General features: G+C 39.4%; 1 protein-coding gene and 1 non-coding gene across 3 annotated transcripts in view; one reads left to right on the forward strand and one right to left on the reverse strand.

The window, feature by feature from the left end:
* Positions 1-5,957, reverse strand: part of TPK1 (thiamin pyrophosphokinase 1) — a 318,384-nt gene extending 312,427 nt beyond the window's left edge. Inside the window, exons 1-2 of one of the 2 annotated variants that reach the window (XM_026479095.4) lie at positions 5,905-5,957; positions 4,986-5,044 (exon numbers count right to left, since the gene is read on the reverse strand). In XM_026479095.4, the coding sequence (XP_026334880.1) occupies positions 4,986-5,028 (43 nt within the window). In that variant the 5' untranslated portion in view covers positions 5,029-5,044; positions 5,905-5,957. Of the gene's footprint in view, positions 1-4,985; positions 5,045-5,424; positions 5,565-5,904 lie in introns of those variants that run through there. The other variant, XM_026479094.4, reaches the window with a different exon arrangement.
* On the forward strand, positions 1,434-1,558 carry LOC113241540 (U6atac minor spliceosomal RNA). The gene has a single exon (XR_003311618.2). It is a non-coding gene; the product is annotated as a U6atac minor spliceosomal RNA (small nuclear RNA).
* Positions 5,958-23,453: the final 17,496 nt, after the last annotated feature.

Raw genomic sequence — 23,453 nt, forward strand, 5'->3', positions numbered from 1 at the left:
TGTCAATTATACCTCAATTTTTAGAACAAAAACAAACTACAAATTGATCTTTTTTTAAAGATTTTATTAAGTAATCTCTACATCAAATGTGGGGTTTGAACCCACAACCCCAAGATCAAGGGTCGCATGCTCTACCAGCCAGGTGCCCCTACAAATTTATTTGTAAAAAAAAAAAAAAAAAAAAAAGGAAAGATGGAGTACCTGGCTGGCTCAGTCAGAACACTGACTCTTAGGGTCCTGAGTTTGAGCTCCATGTTAGGTGTGGAGATTACTTAAAAATAAAAGGAAAGACCCCTCTCTCCCCCCAGAAAAAATGGCAAGAGTCATAAATATTTCACAAAAGATCTGCAAAAGGCCAATAAACACTTGAAAGATCAGCGTTCTGTCATAAAGGAAATGTAAACTAAATCAGAGATACCTCTAGACATCCACCAAATGGCTAAAACTTAAAACTAATTCTAAGGATTAGAAAAAAACATTCTAGAGGATAAATTTAGCATGAGGTAAGGCAAGAGTATTAAAGCTGGAACAAATGGTCACATTAGTAAACATGGGTAATTCATGTGGCTTGGGCACAGAAAGGGAAAGATAAAAGATGTTCTGGAAAAGTAGTTCGGAATCAGAACTCGGAGTGTCTAAGTCCAAGAGAACTTTAACCCATGTTTGATTAATAAACCCATGACTCAGATGTCAGCTTTGTAAAGAATGTTCCAATGGGGTAAGATACAGAAACTTCAGAAGCATTTCTCTCCTACCCTGCATTATATTTCTCTATCCTCCACAATCTGATGTTACCCTCACTCCTCAACCAAAATCTCCATCTGCACTCTCCAAGTTCTCAGACCTTTCTCTTTACTCACCACCAGGGGAGCTCACACCTGGTCAGAGACTGCAAAGAGCTTTCACTCAGGGCACATCACCTGCGTTACTCTTCTGCCTCCCCGGGGCTGCTCTCAATTTAAATCCAGTGCTTTTGCAGAGGCACAGCTGAGGTCTACCCATCCATGATTTCCTGCCTACTCCAAACTGGCCTCATCTCCTTCCCTGGAGTCCCTACCTTCCCTATGGGGGTTCCTATAATACATAATTCAACATCTAACTAGAAACCGTATTACTTTGTTCTCAACTCTCCAACCAGAACATAAACTCATGGACAGAAGGGATCACGACTTCCACTTTTGTACCCCTGAAGCACCTACTACTGAAGAATGTACTAGCTAGTTGTCAGTTCCTCTTGGTAACAGAAGTGCAAACATACCCTTGCATCCAACAATTCCATTTCTAGGAATTTATCCTACTGATATATACATATACACACACAAACATGATCAAAGATATGCATTATAGATAACAATAAAAACTAGAAATAACCTAAATGTCTATTAAAAAAGACTAGTTCATTTGAGTCTACACCGCCTATTAAAAAACTTGGGGTGTTGTATGAAAGGAAAAGATGGGTACTCCCCTTGACAAGGATGGATGAGGCCCTCGGGCCTGACAACAAGCATACATAAAGTCACTGCCACCTACTTTGTGGCATCTAACTATAGTTTGTTTTTTGAATCGCTATATTGTACACCTGAAACTAATTATGAAACACTGGAATTAAAGTTAAAAAAACTTGGGATACCTATACATATGGATCATACCATAGTAAGTGAAAAAATTTGCAGGAAAAGGGTAAATAGGTCCTACCTTATTTATATATACACACAATTTACAAAAACAAAATTTTAGAATGATAATCTCTGGTAAATTGGATGGACTTTTAAACTTTAGAAACACTTCGACTTTGTTGGAAAAAAAAATAGAACACATACAATGTAGTAAAAAAAAAAATTCACTCATTGCCCCAAAAGAGTAATTTACAAAACAATTTATAATATGAATCCGTTTTCCTTAAAACAAGACTCATAATATGCTGAGGTATATATACCAAAATGAATATTTAGAACATATGCCAACAGTTAATAATGGTTATTTCTACAAGAGGGATTACAGGAAACTCTCATAATCTACATTAGTTGTTTTTCTTTAAGTAAGCATTTACTTTAGTTACCCTCACCCACCAAAAAAAGATTTAAAAAAAAATCTTTGAGCTAGCAATCCCAGAGAGAGAAGCATTTTCGTCCACCTAGCAATTAGTTAAGAGAACCAGCCTAACTGTTGGACAGCCCACTGTATTAAATCTGAGTAAGGATTACCGGTAAATCACATCTACAAATCAGATTCACAGGAATGACTGATTGATAAGCTATTTCTCTACTAGGTAAGAATTAAGTATCTGTTTGATGAAGGGAATACTGCTCATGTAAAGTTAAACTTAAATATTTGCTGAATCACTGCAAAAGGCAGGCATTGCCCTGGTCTCTTCTAATACACTGTTCTGTTTTTAAGTACCCCTTCAGTATCTAGAGACAACCACAAACTTGCCTCAGGCATTTGTTTCAAGGCCAAGGCCCGAGATGAGACAGAAATCCCTACGTACTTTCACCCTCCGTGGAGAAAGAAACTACGAGAACCACTAAATCACAGAGAATCCCCGTAGAGCACTGGATTCCGTCTTGGCGGATCTGTGTTTCATAAAGGATATTATAGTTCTTAGAGTTACTCTATATGCCCTGCTCCAGCGAGGAGCTTACAAATGTCCGAATTAACGAGTCCGAGCCTTCTCCACTAAACCTTTTATAAAAACATAGCAAGCAGAATTGCCTGTTTTTCCTACAGTCTATTGCTCCAAATATTTTCCCATCTCAGCACTGACCCGGAAATCTAACCGCCATTTCGTTTTGCCCTTGGACTTACTGCTAAACAGCTTATCACTACTGATGCTAAGTGCTTTGTATGTATTATAACAAATTTATACTCAACAAGCCTGTTAAGTATTCATATTTTATCCATGAAAAACCTGAAATACAAGGTCTGATAACTAGTGCTAAAAAGAAAACTACAGGCTCAAAAATGGAGTCACTTATGCCAGGCCAATCTAACTCCAGTTTCAACCTCACCCAGAAATGCAGTCTTCAGTCAGGAACTCTCTGGTCCGCACCAATGAGGTTATCTGTTACGTGGGCCTTTCTCCATCTCCCAAAGGAAGGTGACCTCACCCCAAACAATCCTTTTTTTCCTATTGATTTCTTAGTCCCACCTTTGGGGGGGGGGGGACAAACAAAAAAAACAAAAAAAAACCTTTCCCTTTCTGTAGCCCTTTGGAGCTCCCCTCTACTTGCTAGCTGGGATGCCACCAGATTTCATGAATCAAAGCCAATTATATCTTTAAAACTGACTCAGCTGAATGTTTGTTAACACTAGTAAATAGTGGCAAAACTAGGGTTTAAACCCAGAGATTGGTTCCTCAATTCCAAGCTTTACTATACTGCACTATCACTGCGATATATTCTTTTCAACCTAGAAAACACTAGAAATCTTCATTCAGACGTTGCCCCTCCCCCCACAAAGCCAACAACAACAAATCTTTTAGAATTTCTAAAAAAAGTAGGTTTTATTCAAGCCCAAGTCAGGACAGCTGTCCTGGATACACAATCTTCCCAAAGAAGAGAGTGCTCCAGCAAAGGAATATCTGGTGTAGGGCTATACACCGTTTTTCCGTAAAAAGTTACAAATAATTAGATAAAGAACATTTCGGAAAGTTGCAGACCTTATCTTAAATTTCTAGAATATGCAGTGCTGTAGGACTTTAATCCTATGGGATAAAGGGAAGTTTCTTTTTCTTATCTTTTGTGTTCAGATGCTTTTTCATGTGTGTGTGTGTTTTGTTTTCTGTTTAACAAAGCAAATGTACAATATGTGCTCGGGGCACAAATAGAGCCCATGCTTTGAGGTTCTGCAGTCAGTCTGACCTCAGTAAATGTTAAAGTATGGCCAGCTTCCCAGGGAGCCCAGAAGCAGGACCCACAAATATTAAAAGCTGAAAATTTCCTTTATCACAGTAAAGCACTTAGGTTTTCACAACAAAACTGAACACCAACAGGCCACCTGGATCAAATGTTCACTCACGGAAATGCTGTTTGGCTACCACTGGGTTACTACAAGCTTTATTTAACAAAATGTTTGCTACTGCTTTTCCTCAACTTTTAAAAGCTATTTGCAGTAATAATTAACATATTACAGTAATCAACCTCTTAACCAAGTCAAGATTTGGACTCAGATTCTAGTTCTGTTACTGCTTTCCTTCACTTGCAAATAAGATAAAGGGGTGCGTGAAAAACTTAGCATAGTGAATGCCTGACTGGAGAATCAGAAGTCAAGGTCACCTACTTCTATTCTTTGTTTTACCACCAATACTTCCAGCATGTGGAACAAGTGGACACCAAATCAAATTCAATACTCTAACCAGACCCACTTATTCATGTGTCTATAGGAAACTTAAAAACATTAAAGTATGCATTCCGTTTAAATTTATGAACTGATAAAATAGAAGTTCTACACCACCAAGAAAAACTGGTAAAGAAATTGATTTAAGAAATTATCACCTGTCAACTACTACACATGAGAATGAATCTAGCTTCACAATAACTCATCTCTCCCATCAATAACCCTGTGAATTACGATAATTTGAAACTTCAAAATACAAATCGAGTGTTACAGCTTTAAGACGTCTTGTATGGCAACTTACTACCATTATGACTAATCTTAAGCCCTCTGGCTGCCAAGGATCTGCGATGTTCGAGGCTAGGCTACCGTTGCACGTGGCGCTCACTCTTTTCCAGGTGGAACGCATCGGGTAAATCAAGTCACTTGGTCCTCACAACTCCCTGTGGCAAGGACCGAGATCTATCCCTGTTTTTTCAGGGGAAGAAATGGAGGCAGAAGAGAGGTTGGGTAGTATGCTTAAGGGCTCAGAACTCGGGAATCAGAGGCCGACTGGAAACCTTTCTGGGTCTAGAGTTCGGCCCTTTTAACCTTTCAGGGCTCCGAGGAGGGGTCAGGTCAGTGACACTGAAACGTGGACAAAAGTACAGTACCGGTGGAAAGCAGGGGTTCCAACGGGGTAAAGGCATGCTCCATATCGGACTACAGGCCTCTGCATTAAAACAAAAACAAAAACAACGCCACGTTAGAACGTCTCCTATCTTATTAAACAGTACTGAATTCTCCGGAACACCGGCCGCTTGCATCCTGCGCTCCCGCGGCGGCTTCCGGGCGGAGTTCGGAGCGCATGGACGCTGGGGGCCCGGCCGCCCGGCACCGCGGGGAGGAGCCAGGAGGTAGGCCGGCCTGCGGGGCGCGCAGGGGCCACGCGTGCCTCCGGGAGCCGCTCCCTCCTCCCTCTCCCCGCGCACAGCCACCATCCGGGGACTGGGGAGCCGGGGGCTTCCGCCCCCCTTCCTCGCGCTGCCCGCCCCATCCAGCGGCCCGCGCGCCCACATCGCGGGCTGCGCGCTGAGCGGCGGCCGCACTTACACAAAAGCGGGTGGAGCCAGCGGCGAGCGGAGCGCGGGCGATCGACCGCTCCGAACTCAACTGAGGAGCCTCAGCAGCAAGCGCCAGACGCTCGCAGGTTTAAGTAACGGGCGCGCGAGGCGGCCCCGCCCCCTTCCGGAGCCGTGGGCCCGTGCGGACCGCGCGTCCCCGCCGAGCCGCGCGCCCCCGGCGCCGCCGTCTCCCCGCGGTCCGCCCGCCTCCTTCCTGCAGCCTTCTGCGGTAGTCCTGCCTTCCAGCTGGCTGTAGTGTGTCTGCCCAGCGCTCTTCGCTGGAAAGCAAGCAGCAGCTGCTCCATCACCTTTCCTCAGCGTGGCTTCACAGCCAAGCAAATTTCCCGGTTTTCCAGAGTCCGTCCTCCCGGTCCTCTTTCTCTCTGATCCCCTGCTACCTGCCTGCATCTGAGCACACCTGCCTTAGTCCATTGCCTGCCAATTAGAAGAAGAATTGTCAATTACAGACCTCAAGAGAAGAATCTTCAGCAGGAAGGAAGTAACAATCACAGGCCCCAACCGGAAAAAGATGTTTGTCGCATCTCTTAGCAACCCCAGCAAACCCGGCCAATGAGAAACTCTTGGAACGCTGAACTCTTAACTTCTCTCCAGTGAACTTTCAGTTCAAAGCAACCCTCCCAACTTCCACCTTCTTCCCGAAATAACGGTCCTCTCCTTTGTAGGGCTTACCTATGGTTTTGCCATAGCTTGCAGGTCCTGAATTACAATTCTTCGCTATTCCGAAATAAACGCGTTTTGCTGACGCAAGAACTTACTGTTTTATCTTTCAGGTCAATAAAGTTTTAGTTCGAAGAAATTTTAAGCCACCTACTTGCAGCTCCATTTGCTCCTTAACACTTTTAGGATGGAGAGCTCACTCTGTTGCCATGCGGCCTTTTCCAAAACTGAGCAATCCTAATCGCCAGAAAAATTCTTACTTTAGGCAAAAACCCCCTTCCTGTACCTGTCATTGTTCCTCCCCAACTCCCAGGACCATCATATGTTAAGAGGGATCCCTGGTCCTCATAATCATCTTAAATGTATTAAAGAGAGTAGAAAGCAAGATGGAGTCATTCATATCAAACAGTGACCTATGTTAAGCGTGATTTATGCAGCCAAAGATGTTGAGCTAAGACCAGATGTCACTGAAAATAGTACAAACTGTGGATACTGATTACCAGCCAAACCAAACGAGGTCTGCAAAGGCCCATGTCTAATTAAATTCCTTTAAAAAGTGAAGACCTTTGCAAGAAACTGTCAGACTTCCTAGATAATGATCCTTTCACAGCTGACCACATCAAAAAGGTATTTGCCACCGAAAGCCCCGCCCTGTTGATCTCTGAACAGAGATTCTCCATGGGCTTGAACATAATAAGTAACAAGTACCAAGAGCTCGCCCTGAATGGACTGAGACCTTAGCTCAACTGCACACTCCCAGACTGACTTCGACTTTGGTTCGTTAACTTCCTACACCTTGTTGTATCTTGTTTGTCGGGTGACTTTGTCTTATGCTTTCCTTCGTGTGATGTGTGAGAAGCGAGATTAAACATTTAGCAAAATGTCATTGAGTTTGAAATCCTGAAACTGCTTTACAATTATGTTAATCTTGCTTTATGACGGAATAAAGCTGCCATTGTGTTAAGACATAACTCATGTGCACACCTCCGTAGCGTGCTCGTGACAACTACCTAGACTTTACCTTTCTTAGGCTAAGCTCAATTCTCTCAATGTTGTAATGTGATGTGATTTTTAGACTCTACCATCCTGGTTCCCATTCTCTGTATTTAATGTTGCTCATAAATTGTGGTTCCAAGAACTAGTGAGAACTGCACATTTCTCAGCACGAAGCAACAGACCCCCGCAAGACTAAGACAGCTGACCAACTTCTAATATGACTTCTAGCTGCATAAGCCCTGTCCCTAGATTGACCCCAGAGCTGTTTCTCCCACCCCCATAAAATGCCTGCCTGAGTATGCTTGTCAACAAAAAATCCTGGAATGCAAGGATCTGGCCAGAGGTAAGGAAAAATTGCATTATCATGCAGTTTGCAAATAGGGAAATGCAGCCTTCAGCTACAAACTAAGATTATGCTCTGAAGGGGAAGGATTAGGCTTAGGTTAAATAGGCAAAAACACACAAATTCTGTGCCTTTTATGGAACCTGGTTAGACTCAAGTCCCAAACTACTAGTTTCAGGAGGATACAGCTCGGTGTTTCTGGTGGTGGTTTCAGTATGTGGCAGCCATTGGAGAGCATGAAGCAAAGGGTTACAGGAGTCTTTTTGCAAAATTTGCAGAATTTTGTGCAAGTTGGACACCTTAGGCTGTGTGACTGGTTTTGTTCCTCATGGTCATTAGGCCTGCTTAAAATTTTAGTGTTTCCTCCTGTCGCATCAGGGAACCCATCCTGTCTATCAGCTGTTACTTTCTAATTTGGGGGGTATTTTGTTCCCACCCTTATGGCTGCCAGAATTACTGTTTGGGCTAGCCAACACCTGATGACAGGCCCGGACCTCTCAAAGGGCTTACAATTGTGACATGTATCTCTAGCAGCTCAGAAGTGCCTCTTTCTCTCTCCTCCCTCTCTCTCTCTCTCTCTCTGTCTCCAGGACCTAAGAGCCATTTCTTTGGAATATAATCATCAGGAGGGATAGGGCCTCTGTTTCCCAATCTCCGTTGGGGGATAGAATCCTAACTTCTAGCTCGCACAGAGCTGTCTTGATCACATTGACACTGACCAACTCTTTGTAATTTTTCACTTCTCTGAATCTACTAGGTCCTCATCTTCTCCCTCCCTTCTTCTTCCTTTAAAACATCCAAATCACTTTTGCACAAAACAGAATGGAACTCAGCTGTTTCTCCTACTATCTGCTGTTACTAAGTGAGATCTGTTTTAGCTGCTTTAACTAATATCTGACTGTTTATCTCACAATGTTCCAGGTGTAATCCAACCATAGAAAAGTACAACATTGTCTGTGTTCCTTCACTTTTTTAGCTACCAGATTAAATAGAACTCCCAGGTGTTTTTCATATTTACCTCCCTTAAGCCAAACATACACCTATCTCATACGCAATTTTAAACCAAGCTGCTAATTAAATATTATGAGTTTGCAATCACAGTTGGGGCCCAGAGGCCATTTCAACTATGTCACCTACTAGCCGTGGGACATTGAAACTTCAGCTTCCTCAGGTGTGAGACAGAAACAACGTTGCTTACTTTGGAAGGGTTCTGTAAGGATCACATGAGTTGGTAGAGATAAACACCCGGGCTGGCCCGAGCACATAGAGATTTGTGGCAAATGTTCGCCCTGCTCCATCAACATGGTACTCCACATGGATCTTGATGACGTCACTGTTTATAGCTGTAGCCTACATCGTTGGCAAGTTTTTATGGGTAATCTAGACCAAGTGTCTCCCAAAATTGTTAAGAAGAAAATTGAAATACTTAACTACAATAAATGTCAAAAGTCCACACGTTTAAAGATGCTACCAGTGAAACTAAGAAGACAACAAACTAGAGGTGGAGTGAGAATATTTGCACATATAACAGACAAGTGGTTGCTCCATCTAGACGATATGAAGAACTACAAATCCATCAGTAAAAGGCAACCAAAACAGTGAAATAATGACCAAGCATATCTATAGGCAAATTCCAGAAAATATTCACAAACAAACACGTGAAAAACACAACGGTTGATGCAAAACAAAGAAACCTTTTAGAATTTTTTAAAAGAAAGAAGTTTTATTTGAGCCCAACTCAGGACAGCTGCCCTGGATACACAACTTTCACAAGAGAGTATTCTGGCAAAGGAACATTTGCTCTAGGATTATATACACTTTCTACCTTAAAAAGTTACGAATCATTAGACGAAGGACATTTCAGAAAGTCGTAGACCTTAAGTTTTTGGTATATGCAGGGCTGTAGGACTTTACCCTTATGGGAACCAGGGAAGGTTCTTCCTTTTTTCTTAAGTTTTGTGTTCAGAATGCTCCTCTCAGGCTTTAACAAAGCAGATGTACAATGTATGCCTCGGGCGCAAATAGAGCCCAAGCTTTGGGGTACTGCAGAGTCATTCTGACCTTAGTAAATGTTAAAAAATAGCTTCCCTGGGAGCCCAGGAGCAAGGCCCACAAACATCAAAAGTTGAAAATTTCCTTTATCACAACATTGGTAGCATTTGGAAAAGCAAACTTGAACAGTGAGATAAATTTACTCATCAGATTGCAAACTTTAAAATAATAAAGCAAATTTACGTTTATTGAGCAATTATTTTTTTTGCAGTCACTGTGTTAAGGTCTTTTATATTTTATTTCATTATCTGAAAATGTAGGCCCCAACACAACAAGGACCAAATTTTAATGGTTCACCTCTGAATCCTCATCTTGTGGCTCAGTTGCCGGCAAAGAGCAAGCGATCGATGAGTACTTATTGAATGTTCATAATGAAATTGTTTGCAAAAGCCTGAGATGCTCCTTCTCCAGTTATTCTCACGGCTGGCTCATTCATCAAGACTTGGTATGAATCTTTTTTCCCCAGTTACTCCTCTCATCTAGGATTGTTTGTTTTCCTGCGTAGCTATACTCACAATCTGTAGTTAACGTACCCGTTTACTTATTTACCATTTGTCTTCTCCTACTAGCTCCCTAAGAGTTGGAACCATATCTGTTTTGTTCATTGCTATTCTCCAGCCAACAGGATACCTCACCCATAACAGAGATTCAATAAATATTGGTTAAATGGATTAACAAAGAGTGGTGATGAGGGAATAGAAAATTATAGTACATCATAACAGGAATTATTTTAAATAAGCGAAATCAATATGCCCTCATAGGGAAAAATGTTCATGACAGGATTTTATAAATGCACATGGCAGAACGGTCCCACTTATATTTTTAAATGCACTTGGATATCCATAGAAAGAATTGTTAAAAGTGATCTCTGAGAAAAAGAGATGGAGTACATAGGAGGCCATAGGCTAAGAGAATATTACTTATTATTTCGTACTTTGTACTTCATGTATTAATATTTTTGAAGCATACTAAAAAAAATTTAAGTTTGTAAAAATGTATATTAAAAGAAAATTAAAGTGTCATTATTCTTAACCATTGGCATTTTTGGAGCTTCCAAAGAAGGCAACACACATACAAACATGGTACAATTTTCAGAATAGAGATTCCATAGCTTCAACCAAATTTTCAAAGGATTCCAACAGAAAGAATTCCTACTATCAGGTTATGTGGTTTTTCTCCAGGACAGAAAGATTGCTCTTTATCTTCCTTCCCAATTATCTTCCACTCTGCCCTCATTTTCTTGCACTGATGAAGTTCAAAATATATGGTATATTGTTCCAAATATACCATATAATAAAAATTTTCTGCAGTGAAATAACTTTTGAAAACACAGCACACTATCACCAACCTCCTTGAGAATTAGAACACATTATCCATCTTTAAACATCTCATGAAGACCAGAAAAAGCTGTTTCTCTCCAAACCCAGAATGTCTCAAAGACATTGGGAACAAGTAACACTTTTTTCTTGGCATATCTTTTAAAATCTTGCAGAACAGTGTGGCTCCACACAACGGTTGGGGAAAAGCTACAAGAGACTATGAGCCAAGGTGCCAACTGCCCTTGTTGCACCAGATGTTCTTCCTACAGCTGCCACGGAGTGGTCTTGGAGTTCGCAGTCTTCAGGCAGCTTCCATCAGCTCATCGACATCTACTCTCAACTTCAAAATGCATATCTGTTCTGATCTCACTTTAACAGCTCATGTGTTATTCCTAACTGCCTTTGGGATCTTTCCACTTAAATATTTGACCATTACCTCTGATTCAAGTGGCGAAACTGAAATCATTCATTTATTACTTCTCCCCGAGTCTCCATTTCTTTTCCCGACATCCTCATTCTTCCGGACGTCTTGAAAAGTAACTTCAATTTGCCTTTGCTTTCATTCCATAAATCCAGCCAGTTGCCTACTTTTGTTCTATTGATCACTTATTGCAACCTGTTGAGGTCAATTTGGATCAGATTCTATCATGCTTGTCATTTTCGCTCATCCATCAATAAAAATGTTTATTATTTTAGGACCTATATGAAGTATCATCTCTGAAAAGTCTTCCCTGAGATTCACTCAAACCCCTCACAATTAACCTCATTTTGTTTATAATTTCATTACATTCTTTTATGCTTCTTTTATACCCTTTTCCATGGTCTGATAAAGTATGGTTCATTTTAAATGTATGTCACTTTGTGGTCCAAGAAGGCTGCCTGAGCTCCAGCCTTCGCCTTATACATTTCAAGCATTAGGAAGGAAAAAGGGCAAGGAAGATACACTGTCTGCCTTATAAAAAGATGTGAAAGACAAAATGCACCAGACAGGTAAGGAGATGATTTTCAAGCTATTGCAATAAGGAGCACACCCTACATCCTAAGATCCACGTGCCATCACAGTGTAATTTTGCCTTAGATTTTTATAGGGAGGCAGAGACAAATCACAGGTGGGATGATTTAGAGCTGGACCTTTTGCAATCAGGGAAAATCTCATATGAACAAGAAACATTTATCTCTGTGTTTAGCTCTTTTCAGGCAAACATTTCTAATATCAGCTAATCATTCATGAGACAAAGAATGAGGTGTTGGATACACCTGGAACTAATATGTTATATTTTCAATTCTATCTCAAAAAAAAAAAAAAAAAATAGAGTTGGAGGAACACTGGCCTCCTTAGGGGTTCAGGTAAACACAAGGGAATCATCTGAGAGTCTTATGGGAGTTTTATCTAAGTCACATGGGGAGGGTATTTCATTGAAATAATCCTTTCCTTAGAACACAAAAAGGTTGGGGGCAGGGTGTTCAGCAAACAAGAGGGTGGGGGAATTTCTTAGCTATCACTGTCTCACTGGAGCACAGGCTCCGGTGAAACTCGACATCCTTAGAGGCTTCCGGTACGTCTCACGCAACACTTTAGTCAAACCTGATTGGCCAGCACTTAATCACATGGCCCATCTAGTTCTAAGGGAGGCTGGAAAATGTAGTCTTTTAGATGCGATGCAGCAGCGCTCATAAAAATGGGTACTACTGCTAAATAGAAAAAGATCCAACGTTGAGAGCAGGCTTGCCACCCCTGGGTATGTCGTATCCAGATTCCATAATAACCACTGTCTGTTTTCCTCTTATACCCGCCTGCCTCCTCTGGTGCCCCCAGAATAGCCAAAGTTCTTCCAAAATGTAAAACAGATCATGCCCCTACTTGGTTAAAACTCATCAGCTGATTTAAGAATAAAATCCAAACTGAAAAGACCCTGAATAATCTGGCCTTTGCCTATCTGCAATTTTATCCTACAGCGTTTCTTCTCCTCACATATGAAGATCCAGCCAAACTTGCTTCTGTCGTGCTTTTTAAACGGAACAAGTCCTTTCTATTTCATTTTCTTTCTAGAACGTTCATCCCCGTCCTGCCAAGTTCTTCACATAATTGGCTCATTTCAAGCTCAAATGTCACCTCTTCAAAGAGCCTTTGATTTTCCTATCAAAAATTATCTCCCCTGGTTACTGTATATCTTAGCACACTGTTTTTCTTCTTTAGGACACTTGTTCATTTATTTATTGACCTTGTTTTCCATGACAAGGCAGGGACTTGGCCTAATCTGTTCATTGCTATGTTCTCAGGGCCAAACATAGTATATGGTGCATAGTAAGCTCTTTCTCTCTGCCTCTCTCTCCCTCTCCCCCCACCCCAATATATAACTGTGTATATGTACACAATGCATATATTTATATATGTACAATTTATATATATTGCATATAATATATGTATACATATATGTATTTGTACAGGATTTATTAACCACAAAAGATTGGCATATCACTAAAAATATTATACCATAGAATAAATATGAGCTAGACATATTATTTATTTAACCTATGGATAATACTTAATGCATAAGAGGCTCTAGGAACACCTGGCCATCCATGAACTCCCAGGCATTGACACCTTACATGTTGGAAGCCACTTACATAATAGAAAACATTCTTGTTTTAGGAGTGAATAACCTGGCTTTCAGTACTGAAAGGGAACAAACTCTTATCTTGTTTCAAACACTACTGTATTTGTGAAAGAGCAATAAGCTTCTACCTTGGTTAAGCCATTCTCATCTAACCCCCCACCCCACCAAGCTTTGGTTATACACTATCCAACCTTAGTCTGAATGGACACATCAGCTGAGAAATGATGACTGCCCTAGAGTGATTGCAGTAGAGAAGCACAAAAGTGAAAGGATTTGGGATATATTTTGGGGTCAGAATCACCTCTTCCTGATCATGCGTCAAATATGGGGTATGAGAGATTTGGCTCCTACATTTTTGTCTTTTGCAGTGAGGTATATAGTAATTTTACTTACTGAGATAAAAGAGGACGAGTAAAGGGGGAAGGAAATGAATTAAAAGGAATAATATAAATGTAGGGAATATATATATAAAAGTGGGCAGGGTCAAAACTTCAGCTGTTTCCTCTTATGGTTGTCAGCTGGGCCTGGGAATTAAATTAATGTAACACTGATTAACAGGAGAAAAACATACAGATGTATTTAATGTAAGTTTTCTGTAACATGGGAGCCCTCATTGGGAAATGAAGACCCAAAGAAGTGGTAAAACCCAAATATCTTCAAACTAGGTTGAAAAAGAAAGGCGATTGTGGAAAAGTAAGTAAAATGTATGGGGAGGATAACAGAAGATGAGCTATTTTAACAGGGTCTATTTCTTTCTGCCTCCACTCTGGGTCTCTGGTGGTAAGAATGTTTCTTCCCTCCTGGTACACAGAGGGTAGCTTTCACAGTAGCTCCTGCTTTCAATAAGATAAGGGGAGGTCAGTGCTTTTCTTGAACCTGCCGTTTTCCAAGTGCCTTTAATTCAAAATATTTCTTACGCCACACTGGCATATTTGGGGTGTCATAGCCTGCCACTCTTCAATGTTTAAAAGCCTTACCTTATCTACCACAGTCTTGATGATTATGTGTTTTTCGATCAATAAATTATAGAATTTTGGAGGCCTGCCAAAAAAAATGTTAAAAACTGATCCCTGGGGCACCTGGGTGGCTCAGTGGTTAAGCGTCTGCCTTCAGCTCGAGGCGTGATCCCGGTGTTCTGGGATCGGGCCCCACATCAGGCTCCTCTGCTATGAGCCTGTTTCTTCCTCTCCCACTCCCCCTGCTTGTCTTCCCTCTCTCGCTGGCTGTCTCTCTCTATCAAATAAATAAATAAAATCTTAAAAAAAAAAAACTGATCCCGTTTTCTGTAAAAGATTTTTATAAATAGTAAGACATACATGTTTTCATAAGGCACCCAATAACTTTTTTTTTAAAAGAAGGTCAATAAAAAGAGATTTTTCAGGGGCGCCTGGGTAGCGCAGTCATTAAGCGTCTGCCTTCGGCTCAGGGCGTGATCCCGGCGTTCTGGGATCGAGTCCCACATCGGGCTCCTCGGCTGGGAGCCTGCTTCTTCCTCTCCCACTCCCCCTGCTTGTGTTCCCTCTCTCGCTGGCTGTCTCTCTGTCACATAAATAAATAAAATCTTAAAAAAAAAAAGATTTTTCAAGTAGGTAAAGAAAAATATATGTCATTACAGTAATTTTAAAAAGGTAGCATGAAGGGTGCCTGGGTGGCTTAGTCAGTTAAGCCTTCAACTCTTGATCTCAGCTCAGGTCGTGATCTCAGCGTCGTGAGTTTAAGCCCCATGTTGGGCTCCAACTTAAAAAAAATAAAAGAGCCTACTTAAAAAAAAATAAAAATAAATTAAAAAATAGAGTCTACGTAAAAAAATAAAAATAAATAAAAAAAATAGAAAATAAAAAGGTAGCATGAGCATAGAAACAGATATTTTGATAGAACAAAATAGAGTTCAGAAGCATACTTACATGTGTGGGAATTTAGTTTATGATAAAGGTGACATTTTACATTAGACAAAAAATACAGTGATATATTTAATAAATATCTTTAAAAAATATCTTTGGTGTATCTTTGATGTAATTATCTCTGATGTAATTATGTGTGGGAATGAATAAAAATAAATTTCTTCATACCATGTAAAGATAAATTTCTAATGTATTAAAAGCTAAATATAAAAGTCAAATCCTTTTTCAGTAAGGATTTTAAAAAATAATATTTAGATGAGGAAGGTCTATCTTCAGTAGCTCACAGAACTCAGAGCTCAATTCAGATTTGACTAAGAAATTTCAAACTTCTATAAAGAGAAAAACAACCTAAAGGACAAGCAGCACATGGGGAGGAAATAGATGCAGCATAAATATCGAGCAACAACCTACCAGCTAGAACATAAAAAGAGCTTCTGCCATCCATCAGACAAAAAGAAAGCAGTATAGGGAAGGGGAAAAAAAATGCCAGAAATACATTAAAGATGTCCAACTCTCTAATAATTATGGAAAAACAAAGACAATAAACCTTATAAAGGTAAAGAATGGAAAAGATTAATAATATCTAGGGTTTAAGAGGACTTGGGGAAATGGGCATTTTCATACACATACATAGTGTAAGTGGGTAATTCCTTTCCAGATAGTGAATTTGATCATTTCTACCATTATTTTAAATGCACATTCTTTGTGACACAGCTCTTCTACTTCTAAGATTCTGCCTGAAAATAGTACTTGCATACTTCTTAATGATGTGTGCACACAGATGTTACTGTTGCATAGTTTAAGATGGCAGAAGTTAAAAATGTCCAAAATAGAGGAATGATTGAATAAATTAACTTAAAGAATACAATATCATCTAATGCAGTGGTTAAATGAAATGAAGCAGCTCTCTATATAACAAGCTGATTTTACAGTACATACGGAGTCACAGAGGACACAGAATAGCCAGAACAATCTTTACAGGGGCGCCTGGGTGGCTCAGTCCTTAAGCCTCTGACTTCTGCTCAGGGTGCGATCCCAGCATTCCGGGATCGAGGCCCACATCGGGCTCCTCCGCTATGAGCCTGCTTCTTCCTCTCCCACTCCCCCTGCTTGTGTTCCCTCTCTCACTGGCTGTCTCTATCTCTGTCAAATAAATAAATAACATCTTAAAAAAAAAAAAAAAGAACAATCTTTACAAAGAATAAAGTGGGAGAAAACATGTCTAAAAAAGGCAAGATACAGGATAATATGTAGAGCAATTTTTAAACTGTAATGTTCTTAAGATTCACCTGAGGAGCTTGTTTAAAAATGAAGATTTGTGAGGCCACACCCCCAGAAATCCTGACAATCCAGGTGATTTGGATGGATTGACAACTGTCCTTCAGAAGCACCATCCCAAATTCATGCTTTATTTTTTCAGTGGTTAAATATATATGCTCCAGGGAACAGACACAGCTCACTTAAACAGCATTTACATTATATTAGGTTATACTATATTATATTCTCATATGTATTTCTATGTACTGTGTTTATTTTTAAATGACTACCACCAGCTGTGCCCTGTTTAAAACCAAAGACCCTGCCCCTTACCACCTCTATCTTCTGGTGAATATGAGACTCATTTAGGACATCACTCCAATTCATAATTTTTGGTCACTTTTAGTATTTAAATAAGTATATTTTAATTAAGTATTAAATTAGTATATTTTAATTATAGCATATAGAATGATAGTATATTTTTGTGTATTTTAATTAAGTATTGAGTCTATTTTAGTACTAAAATTCAATACAAGACTAAAAACTAGATATTAAAATAGGCTCAGTTATTAAAATTCTGGACTATTCACTGTAAAACTTAGATCTCATATTTATTAAAAACTTTCTTCCTCTCCCATCTCCCAGATGAAACTTGCGGGTTAGCAATATCGAGTGCAGGAGAAAAGCATTCTGCTCTCTCACAACTTTCCCTCTCCCACCCTTCTTTGGGATTAACACTCAGCTTTGGATCATGAAGAGGGAAAGGTAGACAGACTGTCAAGATGATATTGCTGTCTCTTTTTCATTGGTTATAATGGGCTTTTGGCTCCTGGCAGACATCAGTGTGAACAGAAAGTGATATCCTCACACTACATCGATAAAGGAATCATGATGCATTGATAAAGGAATCAATTCAAAACAGCTCCTATAGGCATAGCCTGGTACCATACACTGCAGAGACACCCCCCTGACACCCCCCCTGCATGAAGCCTATAGTCCCTAACTTCACCTACTTACAATCTGGGCCTATCTGTAAGCCGAGGATCCATTTTCTGTACTTCTCAGGAAGTAGGCACCAAAGGGTTTGGTCCTGATGTCCTCAACTCCAGGCCATACCATATTGCCACCTGGTTTGGTTTGGGTTTCTCAGGAGCAGAACGTAAAACGGGGATTTGGGGTATAAGTACAGCTGGCCTTCTGACGACATGGGTTTGAACTGCATGGGTCACTTATATGTGGATTTTGTTTTAATAAATACAATAATACTGTAAATGCATTTTCTCTTTCTTGGGATATTCTTAACATTTTCTTTTCTCTAGCTTACTTTATTGTAAGAGTATTTTATATATATATCATATAAATATATATGTAAATATATATTTATATATAATATATATGATTTAAATGATATATATATTGTATAAAATATGTGTTAATCAACCATTTATGTTATCTGTAAGGCTTCCGATCAACAGTAGGTTATTAGTAGTTAAGATTTTAGGGAGTCAAAAGTTATATCTGGATTTTCAACTACAGGGGAGGTTGGCATCCCTAACCCCCACATTGTTTGGGGGTCAATTGTGGTTTATTTGGATGTACAGAAGCACTTGTTGAGACTGGAGTTATTAAAGAAGGGGCTACAGAAGGCTGCGTTACCCAGGCATATCTATGGGACATGGGAGCTACATCCCATGGGAAATGCTAGGAAACAAATACTTCAGGGTTGTGCCACTTATCGGATATTTATACATCAACTGTTATACATCAGTTGTTTCCTGTTAGTATATAGAATATAATTTATTATTAAAATTGGTCTTATACCCTGTGATCTTGTTAAATTTACTTATTAGTCATTTAACATTTTGGTAGATTTCTTAGAATTTACAGATCATGTTGTGTGCAAATCTGATTATTTTCTGATTATTTATCTGATTATTTTGCCTGTAATATGGTTTTATTTCTTCCTTTCCAATCCATATGTATTTTCTTTATTTATCATTATTTTTGGCCTTACTGTGCTGGGGAGGACCTCCACTATAATTTCAAAAGGAAGAGACATCTTTGCCTTATTTCAAAATTTAGGCATAGATCATTCGGTCTTTTACCACTAATTATAAGGTTATGTGTAGGTTTTTCATAAATGTGCTTTATTGGGATGAGGAATTTTCCTTCTATTCCTTAGTTTGCTGAGATTTTTACTCTAAATGAGCTAATTTTGTGAAATGCCCCCCCTCCGGTTAAAATTATATGATTTAAGATCATATGATTATATGACTTAAGCTTACAATTATAAGCTTTTCCTACTTAATTCAGTTACTAAGATAATCATATTGCTTGATATTAAAAGCAATATCAAGCAATTGCTTGATATTAAGCCAATCTTAACTCCATTAATTGGTCATGATGTATTATCCTTTTCATATATGACTAGATTTGATTTGCTCATATTTTGTTAAAGATTTTGCATCTATGATCTATGACCATGAGAAAGTATTAGTTAATGTTATTCCTTTCCTATAAGATCTTTGGCTTTGGTGAGGGCCCTCAGCTGTGCTGCCTTGGGGGAGGGATGAGGTGGGTAAAGTCAAGCTGTTCCTCTTACTCATCCAAATTCATTTTTTTTTTTCTCTAATGGTGTGCTGGATCTTGTCCTCTGGAAACCTATACTTCCACAAATGCTCTCTCAGATGGGGGTGATAATCTAAGACAGTGTTTTCCAGAGGCTTCCAAATCATGGCTGAGTGAGGCTGGAGATGGTTCATGAGTGGCTGCAGAGTCCACATCCGCTACTGGGGTCTGTCTGCCTACTTCCCCATGCATGCGCAGGCAAGATTCCTCCTGGGTCCCTTGATGTACGGTGCTCGATCCCACAGCTCCCTCAAGGGCACTTTTGTCTGGATGGATGCTGAATTTTTGTTCAGGGTGGGGGACAAATATGAGGGACATCTTATGCCACCATGATGCTGACATCACTGTGAATTTTTCATTTCAGGTATTGTATTTTTCAATGCTAGAAGTTTTGTTTTATTATTTAAAAAATACCTTCCATTTTCTTATAAAGCCTTGAGCGTAATTATAACAGCTTTTTAAGAGTCTTTATCTGCTAATTCTGTCATCTCTGCCATTTGGGGATCTTTTTATAGCCTTTTTTTTCCCCCAGTATGGGTCAAGTAATTCTGCTTCTTTGCATGTCTAGCAATTTTTGGTTAAATGCTGGTCATTATGATGTTGGGTCGTTGAGTGAATTTTGTTTTTTTCCTTTAAAGATCTTGAACTTTGATTTGGTAGACAGTTAAGTAACTTGAGGATCTGCTGCATCTTCTCGAGATTTGTCACTCTGAATACTGTTTGACAGAACCATTCTTTTGGGCATCTCACTTTGAAATTCGATTATTCCTAAGTCAGATCTTTTTTGGTTAGATGTCTCTAGAAAATAAATCTTTTGTTTTCTATTTGGATGGTCTAACAATTCTCTTTTCAATTTTATTTTTTCTGCTACTTAACCATATCCGGGGATATTTTCCCTTAATTTTTTGGTATTTTCAGAATTTTTTTCATTCATTTTCAAATCCAACTGATATTTTATTCATACCATTTTATACTGTTATGATGTCCATTCTTTCTTTTACTTTTTCAGTTATTTTAAGTTTATTTTATAGTCCTTTTCAGATTGTTAAGTCATCCGTAATTTTTAAGTCTTAATTTTCCTATTGCTTCTACTGATTCTTTCACATTGTTATTTGTTTCTATTATGGTTTAAAATTTTCGATTATATGTAAACAGCAGTTGTGTTTGCTTATGAAAACATCTCTTGAATTCCAACATTTCTGAATTAGATTTTACTTTAAATTTTCAGTTTACAGTTGTTGCACCACTGTGTGGCAGAAATTTCAGGCTAGTTTATTCACAGCTGGTTTTTAATTGCGTTTCTCTTTAATACACTGAATAAAGTACAAGGAAGCTACCTTATGGTTTTCCTGGCTGAGTTCATGACAGGAAGTGGCCATGAGTTCCAAATGTGCTTTAGTGTTCTGTTCCCCAACTGTAGGTCCATAGCAGGGTCTGAATCCTTACTAGCAGCAGCTGAATCATCATGCACGTGTGTGTGTGTGTGTGTGTGTGTACACATCCATACACAATATACATATACATACACAAAACAAATACACTTATGTGTACATATTCACACAGTTGTGTGTTTAAATGTATCTAATATTTCAGTGTATTTATGGTGGAAGGATGAGCTTCTATATCAGTTTAGCTGACATATAACTAAAATGTGCCTGAAATTACTTTAAAATGTGAGGATTTCTACGTGTATGCATGTGTGCTGCTGTGTGAGCAGAGGAGAGGTAAAGAAGGGGCAGTTTTCTTTTGAGTAACAGAGGAAACTTAGGACACCTCGTGATGAATTTACATGCCTCCTATACTTCAGAAATACTCTTCCCTTTTAGTCCTACTCCACAACTTCTCCCTTATACACCCTCCTCCAACTACACATGAAATCCTTTCCTTTGTGTTTTCTAAAAATGTCTCCAACTGATCCACCGCCTCCTTTTTTTTTTTTTTTTAAGATTTTATTTTTTTATTTGACAGAGAGAGAGAGACAGCCAGCGAGAGAGGGAACACAAGTGGGGGGAGTGGGAGAGGAAGAAGTAGGCTTCCCAGTGGAGCAGGGAGCCCGATGCGGGGCTCAATCCCAGGACCCTGGGATCACGCCCTGGGCCAAAGGCAGATGCTCAACAACTGAGCCACCCAGGCACCCCCACCGCCTCCCTCTTATTTCAGGTCTCCATCATATTTCACTAGACTCAGACAACATCCCCTGAAGAAAATCTGCATCCAGTCTTCTCCCCACTCTCTCCACCCAGATGGCATAGTTATCTCTCTTAATACCGGTCTAATATCGTCACTCCTCTGCCTAAAATGACTAATGGTTTCCAACTACTTTGGAGAGGAAAGTCGAAATCCTTAATGTGTCCTAAAAGACCCAGGATGTTCTACTCCTGCCTCATCCTCCAGCCTCACATACCACATTTCTTTAGCACGCTGACCTTTCAGTTCCTTTTCAGTTTCTTGAGTTCCTCTCAATTCTGGGCTTTTACCTATACTACTTGCTCTATCTGTAACGTTGTTCTGGAAAATTATAATTAAATACTTATTCTTGCAATTGCTTGTTAAATGCCTATTTTCTACTCATAGACTATAAGTTCTATGAGAGCAGGAACCAGTCTTGTTCCAGCTCTCATCAAGGTACACATCGCTCAACAAATATTTGTTGAAGGAAGAAAGGAAGACAGAACAGAAAGAAGAAAATGAAATATCAAGAGCCTTAATTTGAATCAGCTTTTGTTAAAGTGAAATTGATCCAAGTACAAGCAAGAGTGGGGACACCTGGGTGGCTCTGTTGGTTAAGTGTCTGCCTTTGGCTCAGGTCATGATCCCGAGGTCCTGGGATGGAGTCCCATACTGGGCTCCCTGCTCAGCCGGGAACTTGCTTCTCCCTATGCCTGCTCTGTCTGCTGCTTGCCCTGCTTGTGCTCTTTCTCTCTCTGACAAATAAATAAATAAAATCTTAAAAAACAAACAAACAAACAAATAAGAGTGAATAATTGACCATATATTACATTCCAGTTTCGGTAGAAGCGGAAAAATGAATACCTTTTCTCAGTAAAGAGAGGAACATTTAAAAAGAGGATATTGGGAGCAGAAATCAGTAAATGGACTTTTCTACATCTCATGTTTTTACTCATTTACTTACCATGGTGTGAACGAAAAAGTTCCAACATGCGATCCAGAGACAATTTCCTCACCGCCGTTAGGAATACAGCCAACTCTGCTTAGCGTGATTTGTCATATTTTTGGAACATGGTTTTAGTAATGATGACTTAAAATAGCAACTTTTTGTGGTAATTTAGAATGAAAAATTACCACTTTTTAAAGGTTATCTTTGTGGTATTTTTTTTTTCTTTCCCCAGTAGAGCTTTTACTTGATATTCTGCTTTTCAATTAATAACATGGTATACATTTCGGCAGCCTTGTAGAAATTATTGATACTTACAGTAGAGGGCAGTAGAGGAGCACATCTCAGGATGAAAATCAGGGATGGCATCCGAAGTCCTTTTGTTAGGGCTCCCCTTGGAACGATGTGAGGCTAGGTCACTTAAAGAAAGACTTAATCAATTTGAGAAGCTACAAGTTGAGAAGAGATCGTAAGTATAAAGTCACTAAATGTCTCAAAATTTGGAACACCCACAGAATTTTGAACATGTTGCTTTTAAAAGGATACGTTTTATATTTTATTCTCACGAACAGGAATACACAATTATTAGCAACAGCAGACCCTAGCTTTTTAAATTTTTTCCTTAATAATTCACACTTGCTTTTATCGAAAACACCAAAGTGATGAATTTAAACAGATCGGGTTTGTGTTCATTACATAGGCAAAGGGAGTTTAAGTATGAACTATAAACATTTCCAATCTTTTCAAAGATCACACCTACGGGATTTATTTTTACATTATGTGGTCTAATGTTTTCCTCATTTGGTTGAGTGAACCAGGGAGGTTACTGAATTTAGAGGAATAAAGTCTGCAGTACTGTATACCTTGCATCATGAGCCAGGAAAGTGAATCGTGGAGGTATGTGCCGAATGATTCCAAAGATGCTTGTACTGACTGAAGCCGTTCAGCGCAGTGTTCAGCGAGGATGAGGCCATCAAGTGAGAATATGTAGGTTCAATGGGATTTATATAAAGCCCTAAAGTCTGTAAAGCTTGACAGAATGGAGCTATCATTTTTTTAAAGGTTCTCTGGCACAGGAGGAGGTAGAAGTTGAAAGACAGCAAGTAGGATA

The sequence above is a fragment of the Ursus arctos genome, unplaced genomic scaffold (assembly GCF_023065955.2).
Source record: "Ursus arctos isolate Adak ecotype North America unplaced genomic scaffold, UrsArc2.0 scaffold_3, whole genome shotgun sequence".
Lineage (NCBI taxonomy): Eukaryota > Metazoa > Chordata > Mammalia > Carnivora > Ursidae > Ursus > Ursus arctos.